General features: G+C 34.6%; 1 protein-coding gene across 3 annotated transcripts in view; it reads right to left on the reverse strand.

The window, feature by feature from the left end:
• Positions 1 to 26,775, reverse strand: part of ITPR2 (inositol 1,4,5-trisphosphate receptor type 2) — a 497,691-nt gene that overhangs the window by 77,784 nt on the left and 393,132 nt on the right. For all 3 annotated transcript variants that reach the window (XM_003926591.4, XM_074402941.1, XM_074402942.1), the window contains 4 exons: positions 24,785 to 24,910; positions 17,218 to 17,393; positions 8,059 to 8,223; positions 4,322 to 4,517 (listed from right to left, as the gene is read on the reverse strand). In XM_003926591.4, the coding sequence (XP_003926640.3) occupies positions 4,322 to 4,517; positions 8,059 to 8,223; positions 17,218 to 17,393; positions 24,785 to 24,910 (663 nt within the window). The remainder of the gene's footprint in view (positions 1 to 4,321; positions 4,518 to 8,058; positions 8,224 to 17,217; positions 17,394 to 24,784; positions 24,911 to 26,775) is intronic.

Here is a 26,775-nt window from a genome sequence, read left to right on the forward strand (position 1 = left end):
CCCCAGGAATCCATCTGTTTCCTGGTTCACCACCTATTTTCCTGACCCAGAATAGAATTCAAAACAGTCACCCTCCTATTTATATGAAACAATGTTTCATTTTTTTAATGTTGTTTTTGTTAGCAACAAATATGAAGTAAAGAAATTCCTCTCAAACTTATTTTTCACATAGAGCCATCAAGGGAAGTCTTCATGATGCAGAGACGGAGTGGGTCTAGTTGTACCTACAAAGGGCTGTAGCAGTACTGAAGTGTATTTCCCAGCAACACCACACCATGGTTACCCTGACTCTGACTCATCACCTGAGATGGGGTAGAAATGGCAAAGGAAAGCTGGAGTTTGTTGGAAACATGAGGAGGAGGCAGAGTGAGGCTGGGGTTGTCAGCCACACAAACACTGGTGCTGAGAGCTGGTGTCCTCTCCAGAAAGGGTCCACAGATTTACCTCCAACCCCTGAGGGTGACCATATTCCTATTAACCCTGACTTAAGGGTGGGTGGGTGTTGGGGGTCAGAAAGTGAGAGGAGAGGAGTGTGCCCTAAGAATCCCAGAGCTGAGGCCTGGGAGAACAATAGTTAACTAGAAGACATAGAGAGATACAGACACAATTATCATTGAATGGAGAGAGTGAAATACAGGTTATTTTTTAATGTAGTGCATTAGAGGAAGAAGAAGTGAATTCTATGAGGAAAAAAAAAACATTCAGGAAGCTTTTTGGAAACAGGTCCATCTAAAGGAGTCATAGGACTTAGATTCAGCAAGATAAGGCGGGGAGCAAAGGGGATGATTCCAGGTGCAATGCGTCTGACAAAAGGCACAGAGGCCAACAAGGCATGGACCAGTCAGAGTAACCAGAGCAACTGACCACCACTTTGAACCAAGAACCCCACAGACACTGCAGATCCTAAGGTTGTCAACCAGTGAGAGACAGTGAGAGCTGTGGTTAGCATGAGGAATTTGGGCAGGTAGAAGAGAGGCAACAGGTAGAGGAAGCCACATAGGTGGCTCTTGCAGAATTCTGGGTGAGTGGAAATGAAGGTGAGAAACAGGAGGGTGGCCCTGAAATGGGGAAGAAAGACAGGTGTGAGCAAGAGAAACTGCCACCTCCACTGCTCAACAGATACTTCCCTCCAAGTTCCCAGACTTTTCTAAGACATCAATTTCCTGAAAATTTCTCAAGTGGTGGCTACTTCATCTATCAAGCCAGATTCCTCTGGTCCTACAGGCAGAATCTGTGTTTCCAATGCCATCTGCTAATTACCCATCCTCTACTCTCATGGGATCCTGTGATGGCTTCACCATACAGCTTTAGAACTCTCAACCTCCCCTCGTTGCTCCCACCAACTGGTTTTCTGATCTTTCCTTCTCATTTGCTGAAGAGTTGCACACTTCTCTGTACACCAAATGTCACTGGCTATCCAGAGGTATCCTCAACAATGTCACTCAATATATAGTCAACTTTGTGAGCAAACAGTGTCCAATACATGAAAGAATAAGCCTTGTGCTATGTATCAATAGAGACAACATATGGCATTAGAAATGAAATTTAAGATATTATGAAAATAAGGGTGTTTTTCCTAGGGCATCATGTCATGTATAATCTCAATTTATGAAACAAACACTCTTAATCTATGAATAATCAAGGGTTTAACTTTGTTAACTGTTCCCATATTCTGGGTTTTCATAGTATCTATAAAAGCTTTATTTAACAGCATTCTATAAGAATGTGCATAAATATTTTTTAGTAAAGAGTTTGAAACTTCCGGTCTACTGTTGCCCATTTTTTTAAAAAGCAAAAAAAGAAAGAAGGTATTTTTCCAAGGAAAGTATTTATATGCATAATACAATGATAACCAAATTACTTTAGATGATTTATAGGAAAAATCTATAGAGACAGAACATAAAATTGTGGTTACCAGGAGTCAGATTTGGGGAGTAGACAGTGACTGTTTCCCAGGCATAAGTTTTCATTTTTTTTTCTTTTTGTTTTTTTTTTTTTAAATTGTACTTTGGGCTCTGGGGTACATGCACACATCCTGCATTCTGCAGGACTGTTGCATGGGTATGTACATGCCATGGTTGTTTGTTGTCTCCTTCCCCACCACACCCCTGCCGGTCGCCTACATCAGGCATTTCTCCTGGTGTTATCCCTTCCCATCCTCCCTGCTCCCCGCTGTCTTCCCCTCCCCCCCTTTCCTCCATACCACCTAGCCCAGTGAGTGTTGTTCCCTTCCCTGTGCCCAACTGTTCTCATTATTCATTACCCGCCTATGAGTGAAAATATAGGGTGTTTGGCTTTCTGTTCTTGTGTCAGTTTGCTGAGAATGATGGTTTCTAGATTCATCCATGTCTCTACAAAGGACACAAAGTCGTTGTTTTTTTATGGCTGCATAGTATTCCATGGTGTATATGTGCCACATTTTCTTTGTCCAGTCTATCATTGATCGGCATTTGGTTTGGTTCCAGGTCTTTCCTATCATAAACAGCACCGCAACAAACATATGCGGGCATGTGTCTTTATAATAGAACGATTTATAATCCTTTGGGTATATACTCACTAATGGGATTGCTGGGTCAAATGTAATTTCTATTTCTAGATCCTTGAGGAATCGCCACACTGTCTTCCATAACAGTTGAACCAATTTACACTCCCACCAACAGTGTAAAAGTGTTCCTATTTCTCCTCATCCTCTCCAGCATCTGTTGTCTCCAGATTTTTTAACGATTGCTGTTCTAACTGGCATGAGATGGTATCTCCATGTGGTTTTGATTTGCATTTCTCTAATGACCAATGATGATGAGCATTTTTTTGTGTATTTGCTGGCCACATAAATGTCTTCTTTTGAAAAGTGTCTGTTCATATCCTTCACCCAATTACTTTTTAAACACAAAATATTTATCACTTGATTCATAGACAATAACTACTGCACACATTTTTGAATTCATAAATTATGATTCAGCTTAAGCCTCAGTCTGTACTGTTACTCAATGTCATCATGCCTCAAATCTAGTAATTAATTAATGTAATTAATATGGAGGTTTTGGGGAGCAGATGGCTTATATACACACACACACATACATATACACGAACACAGGTCCCTATATTTATGCCTGCAAAACTCTGGAAAAACACTTGAGGAAGAAAACAAGAAAGATAGTAACAGTAAGTATTTTATATTCTTGTGAATAAAGACTAATATCTAGGTATAAAATTTAGGATAGTCTTAAGTTAAATAACTTCCAGTCCACATAGATTATGTTTCCATTCTGTGCTTTGATGACTGAGACTTACTAATGCCTAAATGCCATTTACTTATCCCATAATCTGAGATACTACTATATATCATCAATTTAGTAAATAAGAAATGTTTGTTAAAGGCAAGAGAGAATATAATTTGCAAGGTATCACTAATTAAATCCTGGTTTTAAATTCAATGGTTTGAGGAGACAGAGTGTCATTGTTTGGTTTCCATTTTCTACAACTCATAGTCGGCAGAATCACCCAGAGAAACCATTAGCAAAGTGCAGAACTACCCAGTGCAAAGTGATTTCTACCCAGCAAAGCAGGGGAGGAGGAAAAAGAGTAACAAACTTCAGAAGCTTAACCAAAACAACAAAAGGTAGGAAAGGGGGCAAAACACTTTAGAAAGCACAATAAATAAAAAATTCAAAATAACACAGAGAAAATAAATCCTAACACCACAGGAATCACACTGATTATAAATGGATGGTGTCTAACCAGTCAATAACAAAAATTACGATAGTATATAAACTCTGAAAGTCACACACTGATAGATTTGGTCCATTAATCACAATATTTTGAGCATGTCTTCTTCCTATTGCTCAGTATTTCGAGCAAAATTTCTTATGATCTGATGGTTTCAATTCAAAGCATTTATCATTTTCAGTTATTTAAGTATAATATGATATACCATGATCAAACATGTATGGAATAATGATTGTGAATGATGCTAGCTATCGTTTTGGGGAAACAGGGAAATGAGGAGGAAAAGGATTCCAAAGTTATTATCCTGCCCTTAAGCTGTTGACTGTCTTTTGGAATATTGTCAGCTTTATTGAAACTTTCTTACTAAGTTGGGATGATGTTTCTTGTATAAATATTTCCCTATACACATTGACAGCTAATATACAGTCTAAGAGTACTTCACATTCCTGACTCTTAGTAGTGATCAAAAACATTTTCTCAAAGGAATGAAAGAAAACATTTCCTCCATTCGTGTTTATCTGTAATCCCATTAACAAGCTATGCACAAGTCACATCTGCCATCAGAGAAACCTCGTTTTAGTGGTAATAGCAATACCTGTAACAGGAGTTCGGTTTTTCAGCCTATCCACTTCCATAGTGAAGTCATCTTTCAAGAAAAGGAACCCAATAATGGAAAACAGGTAGACAAGGATGAGAGCCAGGACTGCAGTTAGAATAATAGAACGGCCATTTCGTGTGACACTTTTTATGACATTCAGCAGAGTCTCTTCTCTGTACACCAAATCAAAAAGCTACAAAAATAAAGAAAACATGAATAAGAAAAAAAGGTGCTAGAGGAAAAAGGTAAACAAACGTAATTACATATAAAAATCCAAGCCATTCTAGTTTGTATGTAAAGAAATAACCTAAACCACCTTAAAAATGAACCAAAGTATTTATTTCTTCTTCAGCTGGAATGTATTAATAAACTGTTTTTCTGGAAAGATACATCTAACACAACATATAATATGCATCTGTTGGTTTCATAACCAGCATAATATCAATTTACTAAAACATTATAGAAATAGCTTAGTTTTACATTTGAATTTAGAAAACTTACATTGTACTTTATCAGCTTAGCTACGTATTCTTTATTTTTAGTCTTATTGATATTCTGCAGTTACTTCTGGAATATGTAAAATGGCTAAAGTGAGAATGCTGAATTAGGTCCTCCTAAGTGATGAATAATTGACAAATTCATTAAATGTATTATTTAATCAAGGGCTTAGAGGTGAAATTATAAAAACAGTTTTATGAGCCTGATGCAGTGAAAAAAGCATGAAATTTAAAAATATTTGGGAAATACAAACATCCTTCCTTAGTAACAAGGTATGATGAGGAAAAAAACCCTATTACTTTAGTATATGCTTTTGGAAAAGGAAGTATAAACAAAAATACAATATGCAATTTTACTAATTGACTTTAGTAGGTTACTATCTCTCGTCTTTTGTAGTAGAAAATCTATTCATTAATCAAGGTATGTGTTTGCAATCCGTATTCGACACTAAGGATAATTTTATTTATTGCTACATTATAAAGTTGAAATTATACATTAGCAAGTACATGTTTTATTATTAAAATCTGGTTAAATGCAATAAAATCACATTCACTTTTAAAAATATAAATATCTGTTTGGAAATGAATAGTGTTTCAAAAATTGGAATAATTGGGGCTTGTCTTCTATCTGTGGGCAGTAATCAGAGTTTCTGAACTGGCTGGAATGATCAGTTATGTGTCATATACCCTTTCAGGCCCTTGTTCTATTTTTTTTTCCTCAGTGCTAAGGATTATACACTTACTGTTCAATTTAATTGTAGTCTTGCAAATCATTGCTGTCTAGATATTAACTGGTTTGCTCACCTTAGGAAATTGCTATTTTATGATGGTTAATTTTTTTTAAAGTCTATTTTGTTGTCTATTTATCTCCTGGAAGGCGAAGCCAGCGTTAGAAATAAAGTCAATATTATTCAGCACAGAGAAATTAACTAATGCCCATTCAACTTCCAAATTGTCGACTATGTGGCTTATTAAATTTACTTAAGCTATAAGTTGGTGTAGTCGAGATTTTTCTTTAACTCGGTAGGGGCATAAAGAAAAAAATCTGGCAGTGTGCTGTAGGTCAGCTCTAGAGAAAGTTTATAACTTTCAGAAGCTCCTGGGATGCCAGCTAAAAATGCATATTCCTGAGTTCCATTTTAGGCCCATGAAATCAGAGTCTTGCAAAAGCTGTTGACATTGGACAGGCTGATTGCTCTTTCCATTTGTTTCTGAAAATAAAATCTAGAGTGTGGTTCTTATTACTCTAAATAAAGGACCAACAATTGTGGATACAACAGGGAATTCATATTCAAATATCTTTTCAAATACAAAAAAAATCTTTAAAAAATATGCTTACATATCTTTTTTTTGGTATTAGATATATTACAATTTTCTTGTAGTATTAAACATCAAAATGGACAATATTCTTTTCAGAACCAACCCAATAAAAACAAACTACCATCAGTATTGTAAGATTTCAAAGATAAAAGACCAGAGGAAAATAAAATTAGAAAAGGGAGTTAATAAAAACATAAACATTTGTGTACATCATTTCACAAGTTTTTCCTATTATCTGATATGGCTTGGCTCTGTGTCCCCACCCAAATCTCATCTCGAATTGAAATCACCATGTATCAGGGAAGGACCTGGTGGGAGGTGATTGGATCATGGGGGTGGTTTCCCTCCTGCTATTCTTGAGAGAGTGAGTGAGTTCTCCAGAGATCTGATAGTTTTAAAAGTGGCAGTTTCCTCTGTGATCCTCTGTCTCCTGCCACCATGTAAGACATGCCTTGCTTCCCCTTTGCCTTCCATCATGATTGTAAGTTTCCTGAGGCCTCCCCAGCCGTGTGAGTCAATTAAACATCTTTTGTTTATAAGTTACTCAGTCTCAGTTAGTATCTTTATAGCAGTGTGAGAACAGACTAATACATTATCTGTTTAATGGATCTTGATATTCATAGTCTCCCATACTAACCCTATTCATTTTATAAACAAGAAATTTAAAGCACAAAATTATATAAGCTCATCAAATTAGATACATTAAATGGGTATAGTTTTCTGTATATCAATTATACTGCAGTAAAGTAGTTTAAAAATTATAGAATATCACATGTCAGTCAGGTAAAAGTGCTGGGTATAATAGGACTTCACCACGACAGGTTAGAAAAATGAACTTAATCTGGTGAATCAGGACAGAAAGAAAATTCATTTAGATTGTTATAACAGAAAAAATTATCTATTGCTGAATAATCTAACTGAACTGCGTACATGTTTATATGATAGTATAATAGACAAATCTACTCTTCACTGTGGCTCTTTCAAGTGTTTGAGGGTATATGGAAAACTGGCCTCATTTCAGTCTTCTCAAATGGGTGTGCTAGAGAACAGGGAGACAGGAGGTGCTGGATTTATCCCTCATGACTCAGGCAAACTCCTCAACAAAATGTTTTTAGATCTTTAACTTGCATTCAGGAATCATCTTATTGGACAATACTCTCTACTGCATGCCAACTATGAACGAGAAATATAAATAAATTGTTTCTATGGCATCATAATGGTAACCTGATAGTGCTTTTTAAGTTTCAAAACATTATTACATATTTGTGTTGATTCCTCTCCTGGTTTATGGCTATAAGGCAGTACATATGTAGGAAGGTAAATCAGAATTTCAAAAAAAGCAATCTTTAGAAAAAAATCGGAAAGAGCCACTTAATGAGCTAAACATATGTAGAGAAGTTTAACAGCAATGACATATTAAACTGAAAACTATAAGACTGCTTAAAACAACTGATTGTCCTTTTTGCTATAAGGTTATTCTCCTCATTTTACTTATATGTGATTCTAAAGGTACACATAATTTTTGATATTATAAATAAAATACAATGATTTCAGTACCAAAGAAAATATACTCCTGTTTTGCCTCCCACACTCTGTAGGAGAATCTTTAAATGTAAAGGGAAATATTAGTTGGCTGAAAGCAAAAGCAGCCCTTGTCATGTGAAGCCTGGGTCAAGAGGTGGGGTGATTGGTTGCTTCTCAGAGAGGAAATAAAGAACTCCACCACCTGTGTAGTTGCCCAAAGAAAAAAGACTACAAATGATAATAATTCATGCTTTTCCTAGGAAATTCTAAAAATAACATAATTTGTCCTAAATGTCAGGCTTTGCTTAAAAAAAAAATCAAAGGAAGAGGCATAAGAAGCAGCAGCATTGTGTATTTTTTCAGCAGTGATTGTCCACATAGACATGTACTCACCAGGAAGCTATAGAAGAATTCATGGACAAAAAGGCCCAGCATGCAAACCAGGACATACGCCACGTGATAGAGAAAGGCCATATCCAGGATGACTGCTCGGTACCCACGGGTGAACGTGCCACGATTTCCAACAAAACTCACCAGAAATACAATTTTATTACAAAGCTGAAGGGAGGAAAGGATTAGAGATTACTGTCTTATTTATCCTGAAACTCACATGGATGAAAACTGTTATTCATAAAGTCCATGACTTTTTGACATGGATGAAACTATTATTCATTAAAATCTATGACTTTATGACATGGATGAAAACTATTATTCATAAAGTCCATGACTTTTTCTCACAATTTCTCATTTTGTAGTTTTTCAGCATTGCTTACAAATTTGCATGTAAACATAATACATGCAAAATTTGCATCTTTTGCGGTTCTAAGAAGAGAGAGAATGATTAAGAGACTGCAGTCAAGACAGGCCTGGATTTAAATCTTGGTTCTTCCATTACTGTTGTGTGACCTAGTTAATACAACTTTGGCCTTGATGATTTCTTCTGAAAAACCGGAATAAAAGAATTTCCACCCATAGAACCTCTCAGATGAATAAATGATGTAATGTATATGAAGCCCTTAATATAATGACTCCTAAAATATTACTTGTATATTTTTTACATTAAAAGTAATATATAAGATGTTTTTATTATGATGTAAATATAACAGAAAAATATATTTTCAGGAAATATCCAGAGATCTGTTCTTGATTTTGTATTTTTATCCTCGATTTTTTACACTGAGTACTATTTTAAGCAAGTAAGTGATTAAAATTATTTTTCCATTTAATTTACTTTATATACACAGAAAATATAAAAATACTTATATACTTGAGTTAAAATAAATATAATACATGTATATATTTTCTAATAATAATGCAATAAACATTTTGGAGTGTTTATAATGCTTCTGACCATGTAGAGTATTTATAAGTATTTATATTCAAACCACATTTTATACTGCCTTTTGTGGCATAATTTTGGAATGTAGAAATGTATACTGAGATCCTCTGTTAATAACAACGATCTGATCTGTGTGCACTGATTTATAAACTTAGCACCATCTATTTGGTTCTAGAATCACTGCAGTATTTATAAACCAAAGAGCCAATTTTGTGTCTTAGTCATCAAGGAAAGAATTACAGATTTCAGAGGTTTACAGTTTGCTCTTCATAATTGTTCTGAGTTCTTTAGATTATCTAATGGAATCATATTTGTCTTTTAATGTCCAATCCTAACTTTGGAAAAACAGGTTGCTCTTTGCAACATTGTTGATTTATTCAATATATATTAACAAATTATGGAATGACTTTTAAATAATCTAAGAAGGACCATAACACTTTGAAGTAGATACAAAATTTGAGGGATTAGAAAACATTTCCCTTTTAATTTCTGAAGTTCAAATCAATACAAATGAAGTGAGAAATGGGTTATTATTACATGTTTTGAAGAGCCAACCATATTAACAACATAGAAATTAAAAAGGCTAAGCCTTTCCTAAATCTCTCCCCTGCTGATTAAGTATCCTCTCAATAATCAATGTTATCACTTCATTCATGTCTTATTTCACTGTTAAGTGTTTCATCATCAATATTTTATGTTGTTATTAAATATAGCTGTAGCATAATGGATGTCTTTATATTTTCTGCCCAAGAGCAGGTTTAATATTATAAGAAGTTATTATTTAAAAACCCAGGAAATACAGAAAAATGCTAATCTATATGATGTATTTAACAATAAACACCCCTGAAAATGGTGAAAAAGAGTGTCCAGAGAAGTAACATTCAGTAGTTAATTATTTAAATTGTTTTGAATGCCATTATTTAAATTTGTACTATTTACCTTGATTTACCCACCAGAGTTCATCAATATGAAATAGAAATAAGTTCTATAAAAATAAAATTAATAACTGGAATCATGAGTTTTCAGAGGGACAAATGATATGTTTAAGACACATTGTTTATATGATCTCTGATTCTCTAAATTAAATCATAAAAATTATGCAGAAAAACTGTAAGCTCCATATACCGAGGAAAAAAATACACGGAATTTAAATTCTCAAAAAGAACAATACATTTCATTTCTCAAATAATGCAAAAACAAGACTACATTTATTCCTAAAAGATACTCCACCATTTCACCTGACAAATAAGAACTTCCCTTACTTGTTTTCAGGTTTTGGGTTTTATCTCTGAACCTGGATCTAAAGCTTGATGAATAGATTCCTGTTCTCTTCACTAAGTCTTGATGTGGAGTGGAGTTGATACTGACAGTGGCATCTACTTATTATTTCTTTTGAGATCGAAAACAGAGAACTTGTGTCCTTTTCTCAGAGTATTCATTTGAAGGGGAAATACATGCAAGAATAAATGATTTGGGTGGGAAAGAAGTTGAGCTACGAATTCTCCTTTCTTCATGAAACTTACAAATTGTTTTCATACAGCATTTTTCATGGAATCTTGGAATATTTATGCCAAGAATGAGCAAGTTGCTAAAACATTCGTTCTTTTCACGTCATGAAAAAGTTGGCATCATCTAACCGGTTCTTCATTTGTCAATACAATTATAACAAGGGTCCATGTGAGTGACGATATGTGGATGGTGTGCCCAGGAAACAGGGCAAGATGGTCACAAAACTCTTCTGAGCTGGTACTAATAGGTTCCTCAAGTCAACACACAAATACCAATTTGAAGGATCATAACTGTCTCATATATATATTTTTTCTTACTCTGTCTATAATTCAAAGGCACCCTTGATACAGTTTTTGTTGGGAATGAGGTGAATTGTGTGACAGTGGGAAAAGGGTTAGAATTAAAACAGCATCAGGGCCGGGTGCGGTGGCTCAAGCCTGTAATCCCAGCACTTTGGGAGGCCAAGGCGGGTGGATCACGAGGTCAAGAGATCGAGACCATCCTGGTCAACATGGTGAAACCTCGTCTCTACTAAAAATACAAAAAATTAGCTGGGCATGGTGGTGCGTGCCTGTAGTCCCAGCTACTCAGGAGGCTGGGGCAGGAGAATTGCCTGAACCCAGGAGGCAGAGGTTGTAGTGAGCCGAGATCGCGCCATTGCACTCCAGCCTGGGTAACAAGAGAGAAACTCCATCTCAAAAAAATCAAAAAAAAAAAAAAAAAAAAAACCAGCATCAATGCAAGCTTTGGGACAGTCTTTAAAAAGTGATAATATACCATCCAAATGATTTATAAATAGGCCTTCTAAAAACAAAAGCAAAATTAATGTTTATTAATTAATATATACTAAAATAAGTTCATTACATTTATTTAAATTTATTTAAATTATCTATTTGCTAATTATTTATGAAATTAATTATTACTATTTACTAAATAACAAGTTAAATTACTCATTATTAACTAAATTATTAATGAATGTATTTAGTTAATTTATTAGTTAGTAATTCAGTAAACAATTAGTAAACAATTTAACTAAACTATACAGTGTACATGAAAATACTACTTCATTGAATAACTTATTTAGCTAATAAATTGTGTAACTAATAATGTAACTATTATTACTGAGTAATAATAAAATACTACTTTGTTGAATAATTCAACTAGTTAATTAGATAATTTTTAGTTGAGTAAGTTATTCAATAAAGTAGTGTTTTCATATATACTTTATTGTTATGTCTTTGCAGGACTTTTAACAGTACAGTACAGTGGAAAGACACTGGGTTAGAAAGCAGGTCATCTGGCTCATCAGAAGGCCAGTCTTGGCTCTGTCACTAATTTCTTGCTTTGGTAAATCTTTCAGGTGTGTATAGGACTTTGTTTTCTCATATCTAAAATGAAATGCCTAGAAGTGAACAATCCTTAAGCTCCCTCATAGCTGTAGAATTCTATGTGATATCCTTTAAATGTTACTATTTTATTTGATCACCGACCTTTATAGCTGCTTTATCTTTGCCTTTATATTATTTATTTGGTACTCTGTCCCTATCAAGAATTCTATCTCCATCTTACATTGTTCCTATGGGAAAACATGACCTATTTGATAGGAATAAATTGTAGAAAGAAAAAAAAAAGACTTGTGTACTTATGTATTGAAAGGTAAAACTGAATTTATGATTTAACACTATTACCATATTTTCATCAACCAGGTAAATTAACCTTCTTACTAAAAATGAGATGATTTGATTCAAAAACCTCCATTTCCAGGGCATTACACCTAAGGCAGAACAAGGTTCTAAGATCAACGTGGAAGGCAAAATTCGCATGCAGTCAAAATCACCCTGGAAAACTCTTAAATTGCTGACAAAACAGAACAGTAAGCACAGGTTATGTAAATGGTAGCATCACTCACTAAATTCAGCTCATCCTAGTTTAAAGCCAGCACTGGACATTGGAGCAGTTTTCTGTTTCTGCAACTAGAAGTAGTTAGGAGCATTCAGTGACCATCTTACATGAAAAAGGGTGTGCATACGTGTGTGTGTGTGCGCACAGAGAAAAAGAGAGAGAAAATATGAGTTTTTACTCCGAATATATCATTTAATTTGTTTATATTAAATTAACATATGGTGGAACTCAACCTTACAAATTAGCAGTAACATGAGACCTCACAGAAATCTATCTACAAGTAAGCAACTATTACTTGTTTAATACTCTATTAAATTTGAACACAGTGGCTCACTGTTAGTAGATTAGCTATCTGCTAAACTCCATTTGCTTCTTCTCTCTGCAAATGGTGAGACCAAGTTATTAAATGAATTACACATTCCCAGGCACTATTAGAAAGGAGAAATCATTGTAAATAAGAAGTTCAGAAGCTACTAAAAGATCTTTTTTCTGATATTTTACTACATTGCTATTTATTAAAAATATGAACAACAAAAATTAACAGAGTGGTTAAACAGATAATATAACACCCAAATGTAGTTATTAAAATGAGGTTTACCAATAAATTTAATGGTATGAAAAAATATTAAGTGATCCCAAATTTATAAAATGTGTGCTTATATTTGTCAGAATATATTAATTTCCATTACCAATAACTAACAGTGCAGTGCAGAGGGAAGAAAACTAGACTGGGTTGTAAGATGTGTTTTATAACTGAGAAAAAAAACTTGAATTTTAAAAACTATCTCCAATATTCTGATCACTTCTGTGACAAGGCAAGCTAGTTTAAATCTAGACCAACTCCTAGTTTTAGTAATGAATAAGACAATAAAAAGGAAGCACAATAATAAATAGAAACCAGTACTAAGTGGTCAGAAAGCAGGTTGAGGGTTTTCCTCCTGCTTGATTCCTTTTCCAAAAAAGATTTTCTGTATTGGCTTAACATTGTGAAAGACAGAGTTCAGAAACAACTCTCTGTGGACCAAAATACAAATATTTTTACAATTGTAATAAAAATGTTTTACAATTAAAGAATGCTGCATGTATTTTTACAGATAGTTGGTAAACAGTTGGCCATTGTTCCTATTCTATCATTATCACTGTTACTAACCTTTACTAAATCTTTTCAATGTATCTCCTTAATAATCCAGTGAGGATAAATCAGGCTTTAGTATCTTCCCTTCACTAATGAGAAGAATGAAATTCAAAGGCTTGCTGATTTGCCTAAAGTCTAGAACTCTGATGCTCATTCAGGCAAAACTGTCAGGTAGATGTCTTCTTTTGTTGTTCTTGTTTCTGATACCTATAGTTTTAACACTTATAGTTTCACCTCTTACACAATGCAAACTTTTAAGTGTAAATTAAATTAATAAATGTACTAAAACTTAGGATACAAATGACTAACTGATATTTTCATGTATTTATTTCCTAACTCCTAGATAATAATAAACCATAGATAGCTTTGTAGTGAACTTTTTTGTTTGTTTGTTTTGAGAAGGAGTCTCGCTCTGTTGCCCAGGCTGGAGTGCAGTGGCACCATCTCAGCTCACCACAACCTCCACCTCCTGGGTTCAAGCAATTCTTTGCTTTAGCCTCCCAAGTAGCTGGGACTACAGGCACAAACTACCATGCCTAGCTAATTTTTGTTTTGTTTCTGAAACAGAATCTCACTTTATCACCCAGGATGTAGTGCAGTGGCCTGAACCCAGGTTCAAGCAATTCTCTGGCCTTAGCCCCCCAAGTAGCTGAGATTACAGGTGTTCACCACCATATCCTACTAATTTTTGTATTTTTAATAGAGACGGGGTTTCACCGTGTTGGCCACACAAACTCCTGACCTTGCGTGATCCACCCACCTCACCCTCCCAAAGTGCTGGGATTACAGGCATGAGCTAGTGCACCCAGCAGTGAACTTGTTATGTTAAAAATGAAGGTAGATGATATTCTCTACAACATTTTTATTTTTTATGTTTTGTGGAAATGAGGTCTCACTATGCTGACCAGACTGGTCTCAAATTTCTGTCCTCAAGTGATCCTCCTGCCTCAGCCTCCCAAAGTATTGAGATTACAGGCAAAACCATAGCACCCAACCTAAAACATTTTTATTAATCCACATAATATTAAAATTATAGATAAAATGTTGTCTATTAATATTAACAATATCAAAATGACAATTATTCCACTGAATGTGTTTGTCCCAAATGAAAGTTGTTTTTCTTTTTTTTTTCTTTTTTTTAAATTGTATTTTAGGTTTTGGGGTACATGTGAAGAACATGCAAGATTGTTGCATAGGTACACACATGGCAGTGTGATTTGCTGCCTTCCTTCCCCTCCGCTATATCTGTCATTTCTCCCCATGCTATCTCTCCCCACCTCCCCAACCCCCGTCCCTCCCGCATTTCCCCTCAACGGACCTCACTCATAGGCAGGTGTGGAACAGTGAGAACACATGGACACGGGGAGGGGAAAGTTGTTTTTCTTGGGTCAAATACTCTGAGCTGGTAGACCATAATGTATCATTTGACTGTGCAAACAGATGTTCTATGCTGTGAAGACCATTAGAGTACTCACAGATTTGTACAGTTAGTAAGGGAGAGATGTTGTATATCTACATGTATATTCTTTCTCATAAAGAAAGTGAAATATAAAACTTGCCTCTCCTATGAAGAGTCATTTGCTATAGTGGAATTATTTTTGCCAAACCAGGCAAAAGTTATCTTCTTATCCTGTCCTACAGGGGGATAAATACTCCAAATATTTTTGGTTTCCCTCAATAGACATTAGAATGGTATGCCTTGTCTCTTTATATATTCTTGGTCCAAAAACAAAGGAAATGCAAATTGGTGAGTATGACACATCAGCTTCTGGATGGCAAGAACCATTTCCTTTATCGTCTTGGTATTTTTAGTGTCTATTATATAACAGAGACCCAGTAAATGGTTATTATTTTTGGCCTAACTCTAGCTATTACTTCATTTTGTCAGATTTGGATTTTTTTTTTCACTTGGATTCATGTCTTCTTGAGGGCCAGTTACCAGTTTATAAATATTATTTGTTTCTTCAAATAATATAGTTCAACATGCAATGTATGTTTTTTTTTTTTTTAAGTCAAACACATAGGCTTAGAAAAATTTAGATAAATTCATGACAATTCTCTAATTTGCTTGGTTGGTAATACTGTAAAATTAGCTTATTTGCAAGGCATCGAAAGTACATGTTCAGTTCATGCAAACACTTTCTGAATGTTTCAATGCCAGCTGTTAAAGTAGAGAAACATGGAGCTGGGAAGGAGTGAGGCAGGTAGGATTGAATTTATAAATGTGACAACTTCTGTCCTCAAGAAACTTACAGAATATTTGGTCCTTTACAAAATTCTTTTCTGATAGATTTCCTTGTAGGTATAGCACACTTCCCTTTATTGACAATGATTGAGGATAACTGGTAATTTGGTTGTCTGAATGTTCTAGCTACTTGGGAGCTGTCAAATACATCATGTCTAATTTTTCAAGAATTGTAATAAAATAGAGGCTAGAAACACAGAAACATAGAATTGGCCATAATTCTTGAAAGTTTGGTTGACTATTTCATTAATTTGTTTTAATAAATAAGAAAAATAAATATGTTTTATTTATTATTTACTAAATATTAAAGATTTATTATTAAATATTTGCTAAATATTAAATATTTATTATTAAATATTTGCTAAATTTAAATATTTATTATTAAATATTTGCTACATATTTGTGTACAAGCCACTGTAAATATATAAGAATATAAAGATAACTGTTCGCTCATTCATTCACTCACTCATTAATTTATTTAGGAAATAGTTACTGAGTACCTGTAATGTTCTTGATATTGAATGATCAATCCTTAAGCACGGTATAATGTAGTAGGGGAGATTAGTTCTAATTACAGATACCAGAATATAGGACATTACGTTAGAACCCAGTAAAAGATTGAAAGTGCTCCAGGTATTCAACACATAGATTAGCAATACTTATTTTCTTACCTGCCCATTTGTTATTTCATCAGTCTGATGATTTATCTTTTAATATCCCTGTATGGCTGTGCCATGCATAACATTGGCTAGTCCCGCTGAAATTGTATTTATCGGGTAAAATTATTTCTATAAATTTATCACTTACTTTTTGAAGTACTATTACTCTGAAAGTACTACTACTCTGGTTTACTTATTCTAAACTCACCTTACTCAAGCTTAAAAATATGCTTCCTTATTCTAATACTTCAAAATTTAGTCAAAGATTATTCCTCTCTGACTTTTGTAAGTTAATAGTATTTGTTCACATAAAAAGAGCCAAATTTAATATTTCTCATATAGAAATCTTTTCTCTTACGTCATTTGATGAAAGGTACTCACTTTCGAAATTCTATTGAACATAATTTAATCCTTTTTGGATGATTTAGGATGTCACTTTGGAATATTAACAATGGCTCAGTCATTTTTGTCAATAGCTGTGGGTATAGGATGCAGAACACATTAAAACTGGATTGGATTAAACTGATGGCAGAACTAGGTCATGCCCCAAATGTTACTTTCTTAAACATAGCAATCTTTTACTTATCATTTTTTTATTCCACTCAAAATTAAATAAAGTACAAATTATGCTCTGGTTAATTTAGATTTATAATAAATTAGAATTCACTATGCATACATGAATTAAAAATCATAGTTATATTTTTATATTTCATATATTTTTAAGCTAATTCTGTAACAGTACAAAGCTAAGTAAAGTACTTACATTAGCTGCACCAAGAAGTATTAATGTAGGCCCAAGACCTATTGTATATATTGATCTGAGCATTATTGATACAAGAAATGGCCGAATACCCACAGGCTTGGAGAAGAAAAACAGCATAGATGTGCAGATCGCAACTGCTATCCAAAGAAGAATCGAGAACAATGGAGAAAGTATACCTGTAAAATGTGGAAGAAATTTATTGTTACTAAGAATAAAACTAAAAAATGTTAAAATATTTGCTACTCTACTTTATATGCTATCATAAGTCAGAGCCATAATCCATTAAATTTCAAAACGACCCCTTCTAAATTCTCCATATTTCAGGGAAATGTCTTTGAACACATTACTCATTATTACATTTCCAGAAAGTTTGTGAATACTTTCATGCTACTTAAATACTCATTAGTTAATGTTCCTTTTATTAAATCTGAGAATTGTTCATCTTTCTCTCATATGGGGATGATTTGCTAAATACATTTGATAGACATCTCTCTTGGGAACCTTAATTCAAAATCTGTGATTAATGACCATTAGATATACAGCTAAATCATGTGAAATCATTAAAAAATTAAATTTATACCTTGTCTTGTCCTATTAGTATCAAGTTTCCATATTCCAGATTTCTCTGAAGAATCTAGAATAACTAGACTTGATAAAATAGACATAACCTTTTACTGCCGAACACACTTGCCTATATATATGTGTATATAAATATGAGCACAAGTGTGTATTTGAAGGCCACTCAACTTCTAAATAAAATTTTGAGCTATTTAATCATCAGAAAATTCACATTCCAAATATCTTAAAAAATGAACTTTGTTACACATAAGATTTCTTAGGAACTCCCAAAAGGGAGATTCAAAACTATTTTTTCTTAATAAGTAGTACAATTCATTGACATTTGCACTGACATGTGCATTCAAGGAATCCCTATCTGAAGGTCATGTGGTGCCACATTAACAGAAGTAAATTAAAAGGCAACATTCTTGGGGTGATTGGATCAGCTCTGGGGCATCAAAAACGTGTCTGTAGGCTAACATAGAAAGAAAACAACAAAATGGAGAATTTCCAATACGTCCTCTGGCAAATATTCAATAACGATCTTATTATTTTGACCACACCTCTTATCTTTATTTATAAAATTTGCTACTGCATGCAAAACACTTCAAGGGCTTGGTGTGCATAGCTTTTGTACTGTCATCAAAACCCTAGGATTATATGACTCTTTTAATGAATTCTGTATAAACTGTTAGTTCATAGTGTATGCAACATCGCAAAAATAGGTAGGAAGATCCTGTCAGCTGTTAAAAGACAAACAAAAAATCAGATAATGAACAGCATTCATTTAGATATGTTTACTTTTGCAAGGTTTGTTCTTATCATGCTGTCTCCTAAAGCAAACAATGATGACAGGAGCTTGGGAAGAGAGATTTGATATTACCCCTCACCAAATTTATAATCTGATAAGATTAATTTAGAGTTGGGGAAAGAAAAAGGGTAAACTGCTCTGAACGTTATCTTCAATTCCTGTCTTCTTGCAATGCTAACATACAAGTACCCTACTCACGTTTATGATGATGTTGGCTTGTAAGCGCTCTACATCTACCAAAATACAGGCTGACCACCAACTGCCTTGACCTCACAGCTGTGTAAGAGCCATAGAGTAAATAAAGCCTTCAACATTCTCTCTTGCTTATTGGGACTTGAGACTCCATCAGAATGTAAATTCTAAAAGAGTGAGGACCATCTCTAGGCCTATCATCATGCCTGTTATGCAACAACAAACAAAAATTTGTTGATTGAGTAAATAAACAAAAATCTATTCCGTGAGTTTGTTTTGAGTAAATAATTAAGTCTCCAGTTATCAATTCCCCAAGGCATGGAACTTAGCTTTTAAGTTCACCAAAACTGACATTATCTTCAAGGCACATTTATAGCTTTGAGCCAGTTATTTGACTTTTCAGTATAATTCATAAGCAATGTCTTGGTGACATCCTTATTCTAGAATAATTTGGCATAAATACTAACATTGTGCATTGTCACTAATTCCTGATAAGCTATCCACCTCTTCACTATTCTTTCTAAGACCATACCTGGTTTGCCAAGATTTCCCCTTGATCGAACAGAAATTATAGTCATGCACTTAAAACTGGGTGTTTGATCCCTTTGTGAAAAGAACTCAAAGAGTGTCTAGTATAGCAGCTTGCACATACGTTCATACTAAATATATATTTGTGTAATGAATAAACCTAAAAGTTATTTAAAACAGCTATTAACAATGATGTTTGTAATTATCTTCTGTAAGAATGATCATATTGATTTCTATCTAAAGATTCAATGCTAAAAAACAGAACTGAAGTCTCTCTGAGAAACTCTAGAGAAGACAGTATAGATTTTCTGTGAGTCTTGTTCTGTCAGCCAGGCTGGAGTGCAGTGATGTGATTTCAGCTACTGCAACCTCTGCCTTCCAGGTTCAAGTGATTCTCCAGCCTCAGCCTCCCAAGATGCTGTGATTACAGGCACCCCCACCATGGCTGGCTAAATTTTGCATTTTCAGTAGAGTCAGGGTTTCACCCTATTGGCTACCCTGGCCTCAAACTCCTGACCTCGGGTGATCCACCTGCTTTGGCCTCCCAAAGTGCTGGGATTACAGGCGTGAGCCACCTCACTCAGCCAACAGTACGGATTTTCAAAGCCATTCTTTATCCATTAATGGTGGGAAAGGATGAGCATTTTCTCTGCTTAATGCTTTATATATGTATCCATTTTCTATAATAAGCATATTATTTTAATACAAAAAATTTATAATTTACCCTATACATTTTTAAATCTTAGAAAGTATGAAGTTTATCCTTTATAAAAGAAAATTCAGAAAGCAAAATTGCAAACTTCTATCTAGTTCACACACTGGAACTCTGCTATCTACCTCATGTAGACTCTATAGTTTCCTCATGCAGAACATGCTGCTTCTTACTTCCTTGTTTCTCTCCATTCCTCTGCCTTCCAAGTAGCCTCATGAGATCTTTCTGCTTCTTCTACCTCAGTCCAGCTAAAGTATACACTCATAAATCCCTAGGTGGTCTTTACTATTGTGCTTTATTCATTTATTGGTCCCTTAATTAGCCTGTGAATTCTTTGAGGGCAAGGACAAGTTGACTGATCTTTGTATTTTTAGGGACCAGCACAGTGGTTGGCACATGGTGGCACTCCATCAGTAGCTAAGTTGAAGGAATTGAAATCACCATGAAGAACTCATTTTCTTTAACACAAAGCACTTGAGGGAAAAAAAGAATTACACTACAAATTTTAATATTACTTTTTTAAAATCACATGCTATCTTGACATAAAACATTCCCATGGCATCAATTTTCCCCACTAACTAGTCTGCCTTTGCCAAATGAAGTCCAGGGTAGGAAAAGCTGTCATGGCAACTGTCAGCTTCTGACTGGACATCCAGGAGATTCCCAGCATCAGCAGCTGCTGCTTCAGTCACAACCAGCATAGCCTCCTTCCTCAACGATGGCACGTTTCTTTTCTAGAGAAGCATATGTTAAACAAACAAACAACCACAAAAACCAATCCCCCAAACAAAGAAACCAAAACCAAAACCTTTAGCCATAAAAAATAAGCCCTGGAGTCCTGAACAAATTCAAACCAAGCTCTTCAAAGCCTGGAAATTAAATCTGCAGTAGAGGGTGAAGAGTGCGTAACAGGCTGGTCCTCTGAGAATTATCTCTCCCATAACTGTCTCCCTTTAGTTATTGTACTCCATTACCTGGTTGAGAAGGAAAACTACTCTCTCAGTTAATATCGAAACCAAAGCATGAACCAAATATTCGGGCACAAGAAACTCCTAGTAGTTCAGACATTCAGACTGGGAAATGTACTTGGAGGATGCATACACAGCTCATTCCCTCTGCCAGGCCCTCTGTTCTCACCACCACATTGGGAATAGCATGTATCAGGGTCTGAGGTTAGAAGGGTGGCATAGAGGTCTTTTTCTGGTCCAAGACTTACCAGGTTATTGCATAATCAACTTCTATATTGAGTCAAGGAACTTCAGGGTTGGACAGAATCCTTACATTTATTATTTTTTTCTTTTTTAACTTTATCCTTTCCCAAGATTCCCCAAATGTCAACACCTCATATAACTACAATGATCAATATCAGGAAATTAACATTGATAGACCACTTTAATCATCCATCTAGTCAAAATTGGTCAATTTCCCAATTTATGTCCTTATTCTCAAACAGAGACACACATGGGATTCAGTTGCCATGTCTCTTTAGTCTCTTAATTTGGATAGTTCCTCAACCTTTAATTGTCTTTCATAAGCTTGATAACTTTGAAGAGTACTGGCCAGTTATTTTGCAGCATACCCCTCATTTGGGGTTTGTCTGAAATTTTCTCAGTTTATTCATTTTTGGAAAATGATGTTACATCCTGGTCAGTGATTGTACCAGGAGGCACATGATGTTGCTGGGTCTCATTACTGGTACCATTAATGCTGATCATTTAAAGTGATTTCCCCCACTTTATAGTTATTATTTTTCCTTTCACAATTAAGTATATTGTGGGGAGAGACTTGTACATTATATATGGGTTACATACTTTTCATCATATGGTCACCCATTAATTTTAGTATCTACTGATAATTTTACTACTGTGATGTTTGCCAAATGGTGACATTCTATTTCCATCATTCTGTCTGTATTAACTGGAATACAATTATCAACAAAAAGAGCTTTCTCTTCCCACTATCAACAGGAATTACTGGGTTCTTATTTTATTCTATGGGAGATAGTGTATCACTGCCAATAATCTTTTCCTCGAAATTTTCTCATATTTGACCACCTGGAAACCTTTCACGTTGGATCCTGTGTTCTCTGACACGTCTCCATCATTTTAAAGCACTTCTTGAAGGAATTTTAATCTATCTTTAATCTCCCCCATCTCTAAGTCCCTTCATAGTGACCCTGGCATACAGTTGTTCAGTCTGTTTGACCAAATCCAGCATCAGAGAACCTTTACCTCCAGCACAGAGTTTTCCTTCTCCAGACAATTCTGATGGCCAAGTGTGTGTATGAGTCTTAGCTCTGTTTCCCCAGCATTCCTAGCTATGCAGTGTGTAACAGATTAAGAATAAGTGAATCCTGACCAAAATGTTAACCTTATTCATGGAGCTATAATGAAATAACTCATCCAGAACTGTAACCAGATGACCCAGACACAACCTTGGGTTTGATATTGCCAAAATGGAAGTCCATGCCTTTCCTTCCCTCTAAGCACCTCATCCACTTAGATAGCCTACGCTGAGCCTTTACCTTGGTTACTGCTGTTAACTCCTATCCAGTCCTTTTCCAGAAGTAAAGTGTGCATCTGCACCTGATGATGAAGCACCATCTCTTCCAGTCTTGCATTTGTTAGTCCTATTTCTGTCTGAGATTTATTCCACGTCCTCCAATATAGGTAGTTTCAAGTCCTTGTTCAAGGACCAATTGCACCAGCAATAGTGAGCTTATTTTTTAAAAATACATATTTTTGGGTTCTAATTACCAGACAAATCTGCAGCCTCAGTTTTTTCATACATAAGGATATTCTTTCTCCTTATACAGAATACAGATTTGTCAGGAAGATGAAGTGAAATGTATGTGAGGTGCTTAGCATTTTGTCTGACCCTATCGAAGTGGTGAACAACATCTGCTGCTGTTATAATTATCAGTATTACTATTACAACTATTATTGGCCAGGCAAGTATTACAGATACCATGTGTTCTGCTTCTCCCGAATGAGTAAAGAGCAACTGCCCAGAGGGGTGGCATTTCCCATCACCATTATATTTCATGTACAATAGGTGGCAGCAGAGGCTACATACATTGGCTCTGGTGGTCAAGAAAAGGATATCATGGAATGGAACTCAAGGGAAATTAGGTCCTGTATGACGAAGGCACATCCGTTATTGACATGTTTCCAATCCATGGAGAAAGGTCCTAGACTGGACACAAAAGGGTTAGCTTTCTACTCTAATATCTGCCATTTTTTAGGCTTTCTGGGCTTGCATCTGTTCATTTGTCAAATGAGTGCTTGATGTTAGATGATTTCCAGAATTGTTTCCATTTCTAAGACTTTATGCTTCTATTAACTGAGACTCTATAATTTTTCAGCATTCTGTGTGCAGATGATATTAACTTATCATTTCATGCTGGACTTCTTTCCTCCCAAGAGTTATATACCTCTGTGCTATGAGTTGATCACTAAAGAAGACTAAACACAGTGAAGAGAAAGCTGTTTTTACTTTCTGATGTATTTGCAGTTGTTCTATAATGGATGGCCAAATATTTGCTACATTTTCACTGCAACTTAACTCACATCCACTCCATTACCTAATATTCTTCTTTTATTATAGGCATGCCTTCTAAAAACAGTTGTTATTCATGACCACTCAAATTACAGCTAAAGTTTACAACTTTGATATCTATGATACCTGTAATGAACTTGTAAAACAGCAAATGACTCTTAGACTCCCATTTCCTTTCCTGCCCACTCCAGTTCATCTGAAATAGACTGAAATACCTGTTGCTCTCATCATACTGTCATTCTACTAGGCTTCCTTCTGCAATACAAATATGTACCTTTTAAAGAGCAGCCACCACCACCACTGAACTTTGTTTAAAGTTTATCAGGTACTATTCTAAATGCTGTACCTACAGCATCTCATTAAATTCTCACAGTTATCCTATGAAATGATGAGACACAAAAGTACTTCATAGTTATTATTAGCCAATTTCTCTCACCTTTTCTTCCAAGCCATTCTTTCTATGCCCATTCCAAAGTTATTTACCAGATTGTAGCCCAAGCCTGTAACATATTTTCCATTCTCTCCATCAAACTTACACAAAACTTACTTCCCAAAGTCTCATGCTTCAGTATATTTTGCCTGTGTTTCTCACTTTACTTAAAATGGTACAGTTTCTCATGTTTTTGCTTTTGTATTAGTTTAATAATATTAGTTTTATATTCAGTATCCTTTATTTTTCTATTATTATATTGTTTTATGCTATTTGCTTTTGAAACCTGAGATGACAAATATTTAATTCTAGTAAGAATCCCTGACTTTGCTATAGAATTAAAAATTGTTTTTAGATTACATGTATGCTCATTATGGAAACCTTAGACAAGACAGAAAACAAAGAGTAAAATATAAATGCCAGTATTTAGGTAACAACAATTAATATTTGGGCACAGAATTGTCATTTGCATGATTAAGATGATACAGTATAAAAATATTTTGGGTAATAATAGTTAGGTAGAAATAACAAATCTTTTCTTTGCTTTATTTGCCAAGATGTAATATAGCCCTAATAACAATTGTGTATATGAGCTTTTTGAAAAATAACAATTCTATTAACCATACTTTTCCACCTATTATACATACTATCATACTCTACTTTCAACAAGTCCAGAAAAATCCATTTAACAGGAATGAAATTATTCTTATTTTGAAGCTCTAAATAGTTAAGTGGCAACTTTAAAACATTTATCATTTAAGGAAAAACAAGCACTTGCCTTCATCTCCATCATCCCCAAATGGGTAGAAGAGAGCAACAGCTAAATTGATGAACACAGCCAGGTTGAAGGAAATGCTCCCCCAGAGAGAGATATGCCTTGAGAACCAGAACAGTGCAGGGTTATCTAGGAAGCGAGAGGCGTAAAGGAACAGAACACGAAAATAAATTTTGGTTTCAACACATGAGACTTGCCAAAATAATATTTTACTAAACGCACTATTTTTGTAAACTCTTATAAAAACCTATTTAAATAAATATTTGACTTGAGTAAGTTTGTTAAAAACAATCAGAACCACAAAGGAATCTTCTATTTGATTCCTTCTTTCATACTTTAGCCAGTTTAGACCTGAACTACTGCAGAAGGGTGAGTAATTTTGCAATTGCTAAAGGTGGTCAGAAAAAGTGATTCTGTAAAAATTCTGTCTATCCACAGAGCAGATTGCGGGAAGGCATTTTAACAGTAGCCTGGGGTCCCTTTTAATGAAATGATATACTTCCTTATATAATTTGGTAATATTGACAAATTGGTCCCACTCCCATGTCTTAAAGTCAAATAAAAAAACTCCAAACCCATAGCACAGATATATTTCTAATGAAAATTCCTATGACACAGTCACAGTTACCTGAAACTATGAAACCTATTCAAGTGTCATAGTATTCCTGACTGGAAACTAGTAATTTATAGTATTATCTACATTTTAAACCTTAAATATTCCTAAGAACTTGTTGGGCTTGAAACAGCAGAAGAAAATGAGCACTATAATAAAAACTGCTAATAAGTGTAACAGGCTTTGCTGAATGTATTCAGCAAACGACTGTGTGTCTGTCATCAGAAATGAAGTAATAATACAATCTAATACAGTTTACATGAACCAAAAATCAGTTCTTTCCACCTCTGTTAAGTAACTGAATAGATCTGTAATCCATGTAAGTTTGAATGACAGCCAAATTTATTAGCCTGCACTGGGCACTCACATGGCTCCTATAGTCTTGTCCATTCTCTAACTTTTAAAAACTTAACACCAGGATTTAAAAAATTGAAGCCAAAGGCACATCAATTTTCAAATGGAAATGATAAAATTTGTAGATAGAGCCTGTGAATTTCAACCCAGTGCCTACTGCCTACTTACAAACTGTATTTCTCTTCAGCACATCTTGTTTCCCTTCCCTTGGAAGGGAACATTCCAATGCTGAAATATACTATGATTAGCTCTGACATTTAATTGACTAATGTATCCTAAACTACAAACATCTGCATCTCCAACATTCCTGAATTAGGAGTCCTCGTTTTTAAAAGTAGACTATTAGACAAAATTAGAAGATGTTGATGCATGCATTTGTAACAACAAATCTTCACTATTAAATCCACCAAATGAATTAGATTCTGCCTATAACCTCATAATTAGCTGCTTCCAAATGTTAAAGTAAAATGTGCACTGAAAATTATTTTAAGATTTAATTTTTGGTAAATGACAAAACAATTTTTTTTAAAAGCACAGACCCGCCCCCACCACCAAAACACTAGTTAATTATTCAATTTATTGTCAAAGAGAAAATACATGTTTTTTAAATGCTCCAAATAAAATAGTATCTTCATATGTATTTTGGACACCCAAATTTTTCACTGAATTCCATAAGGCTCTACATGGCAAAATGCTAAGGGAGAGTAATTTTAATTAAAAAAAAAAAACCTGCTTTAAATGCCTAAAAATGCATGCCATACCCCTATAGATGATATTTCTCAAGCACCACTCAAATTCATAAATCAAACCCATTATAGTTCCTGAAAACTAGCATAATGAAATATTATTGAATAGCAGTATTAAGAACATATCCTGTTTGTCTAGAAAACTCCAAGGGACTAAAAAAGACCCACTCAAAAATTTCCCCCATTGAACTTTATGAAAAACTCATGGGATCTCTTATCTTGGAAAATAAACTAAAGTTTATTTAAAATTTCTAAAATTTTAAAATGCAGTGTTTCCTAAT

The sequence above is a fragment of the Saimiri boliviensis genome, chromosome 7, assembly GCF_048565385.1.
Source record: "Saimiri boliviensis isolate mSaiBol1 chromosome 7, mSaiBol1.pri, whole genome shotgun sequence".
Taxonomy (NCBI): Eukaryota; Metazoa; Chordata; class Mammalia; order Primates; family Cebidae; genus Saimiri; species Saimiri boliviensis.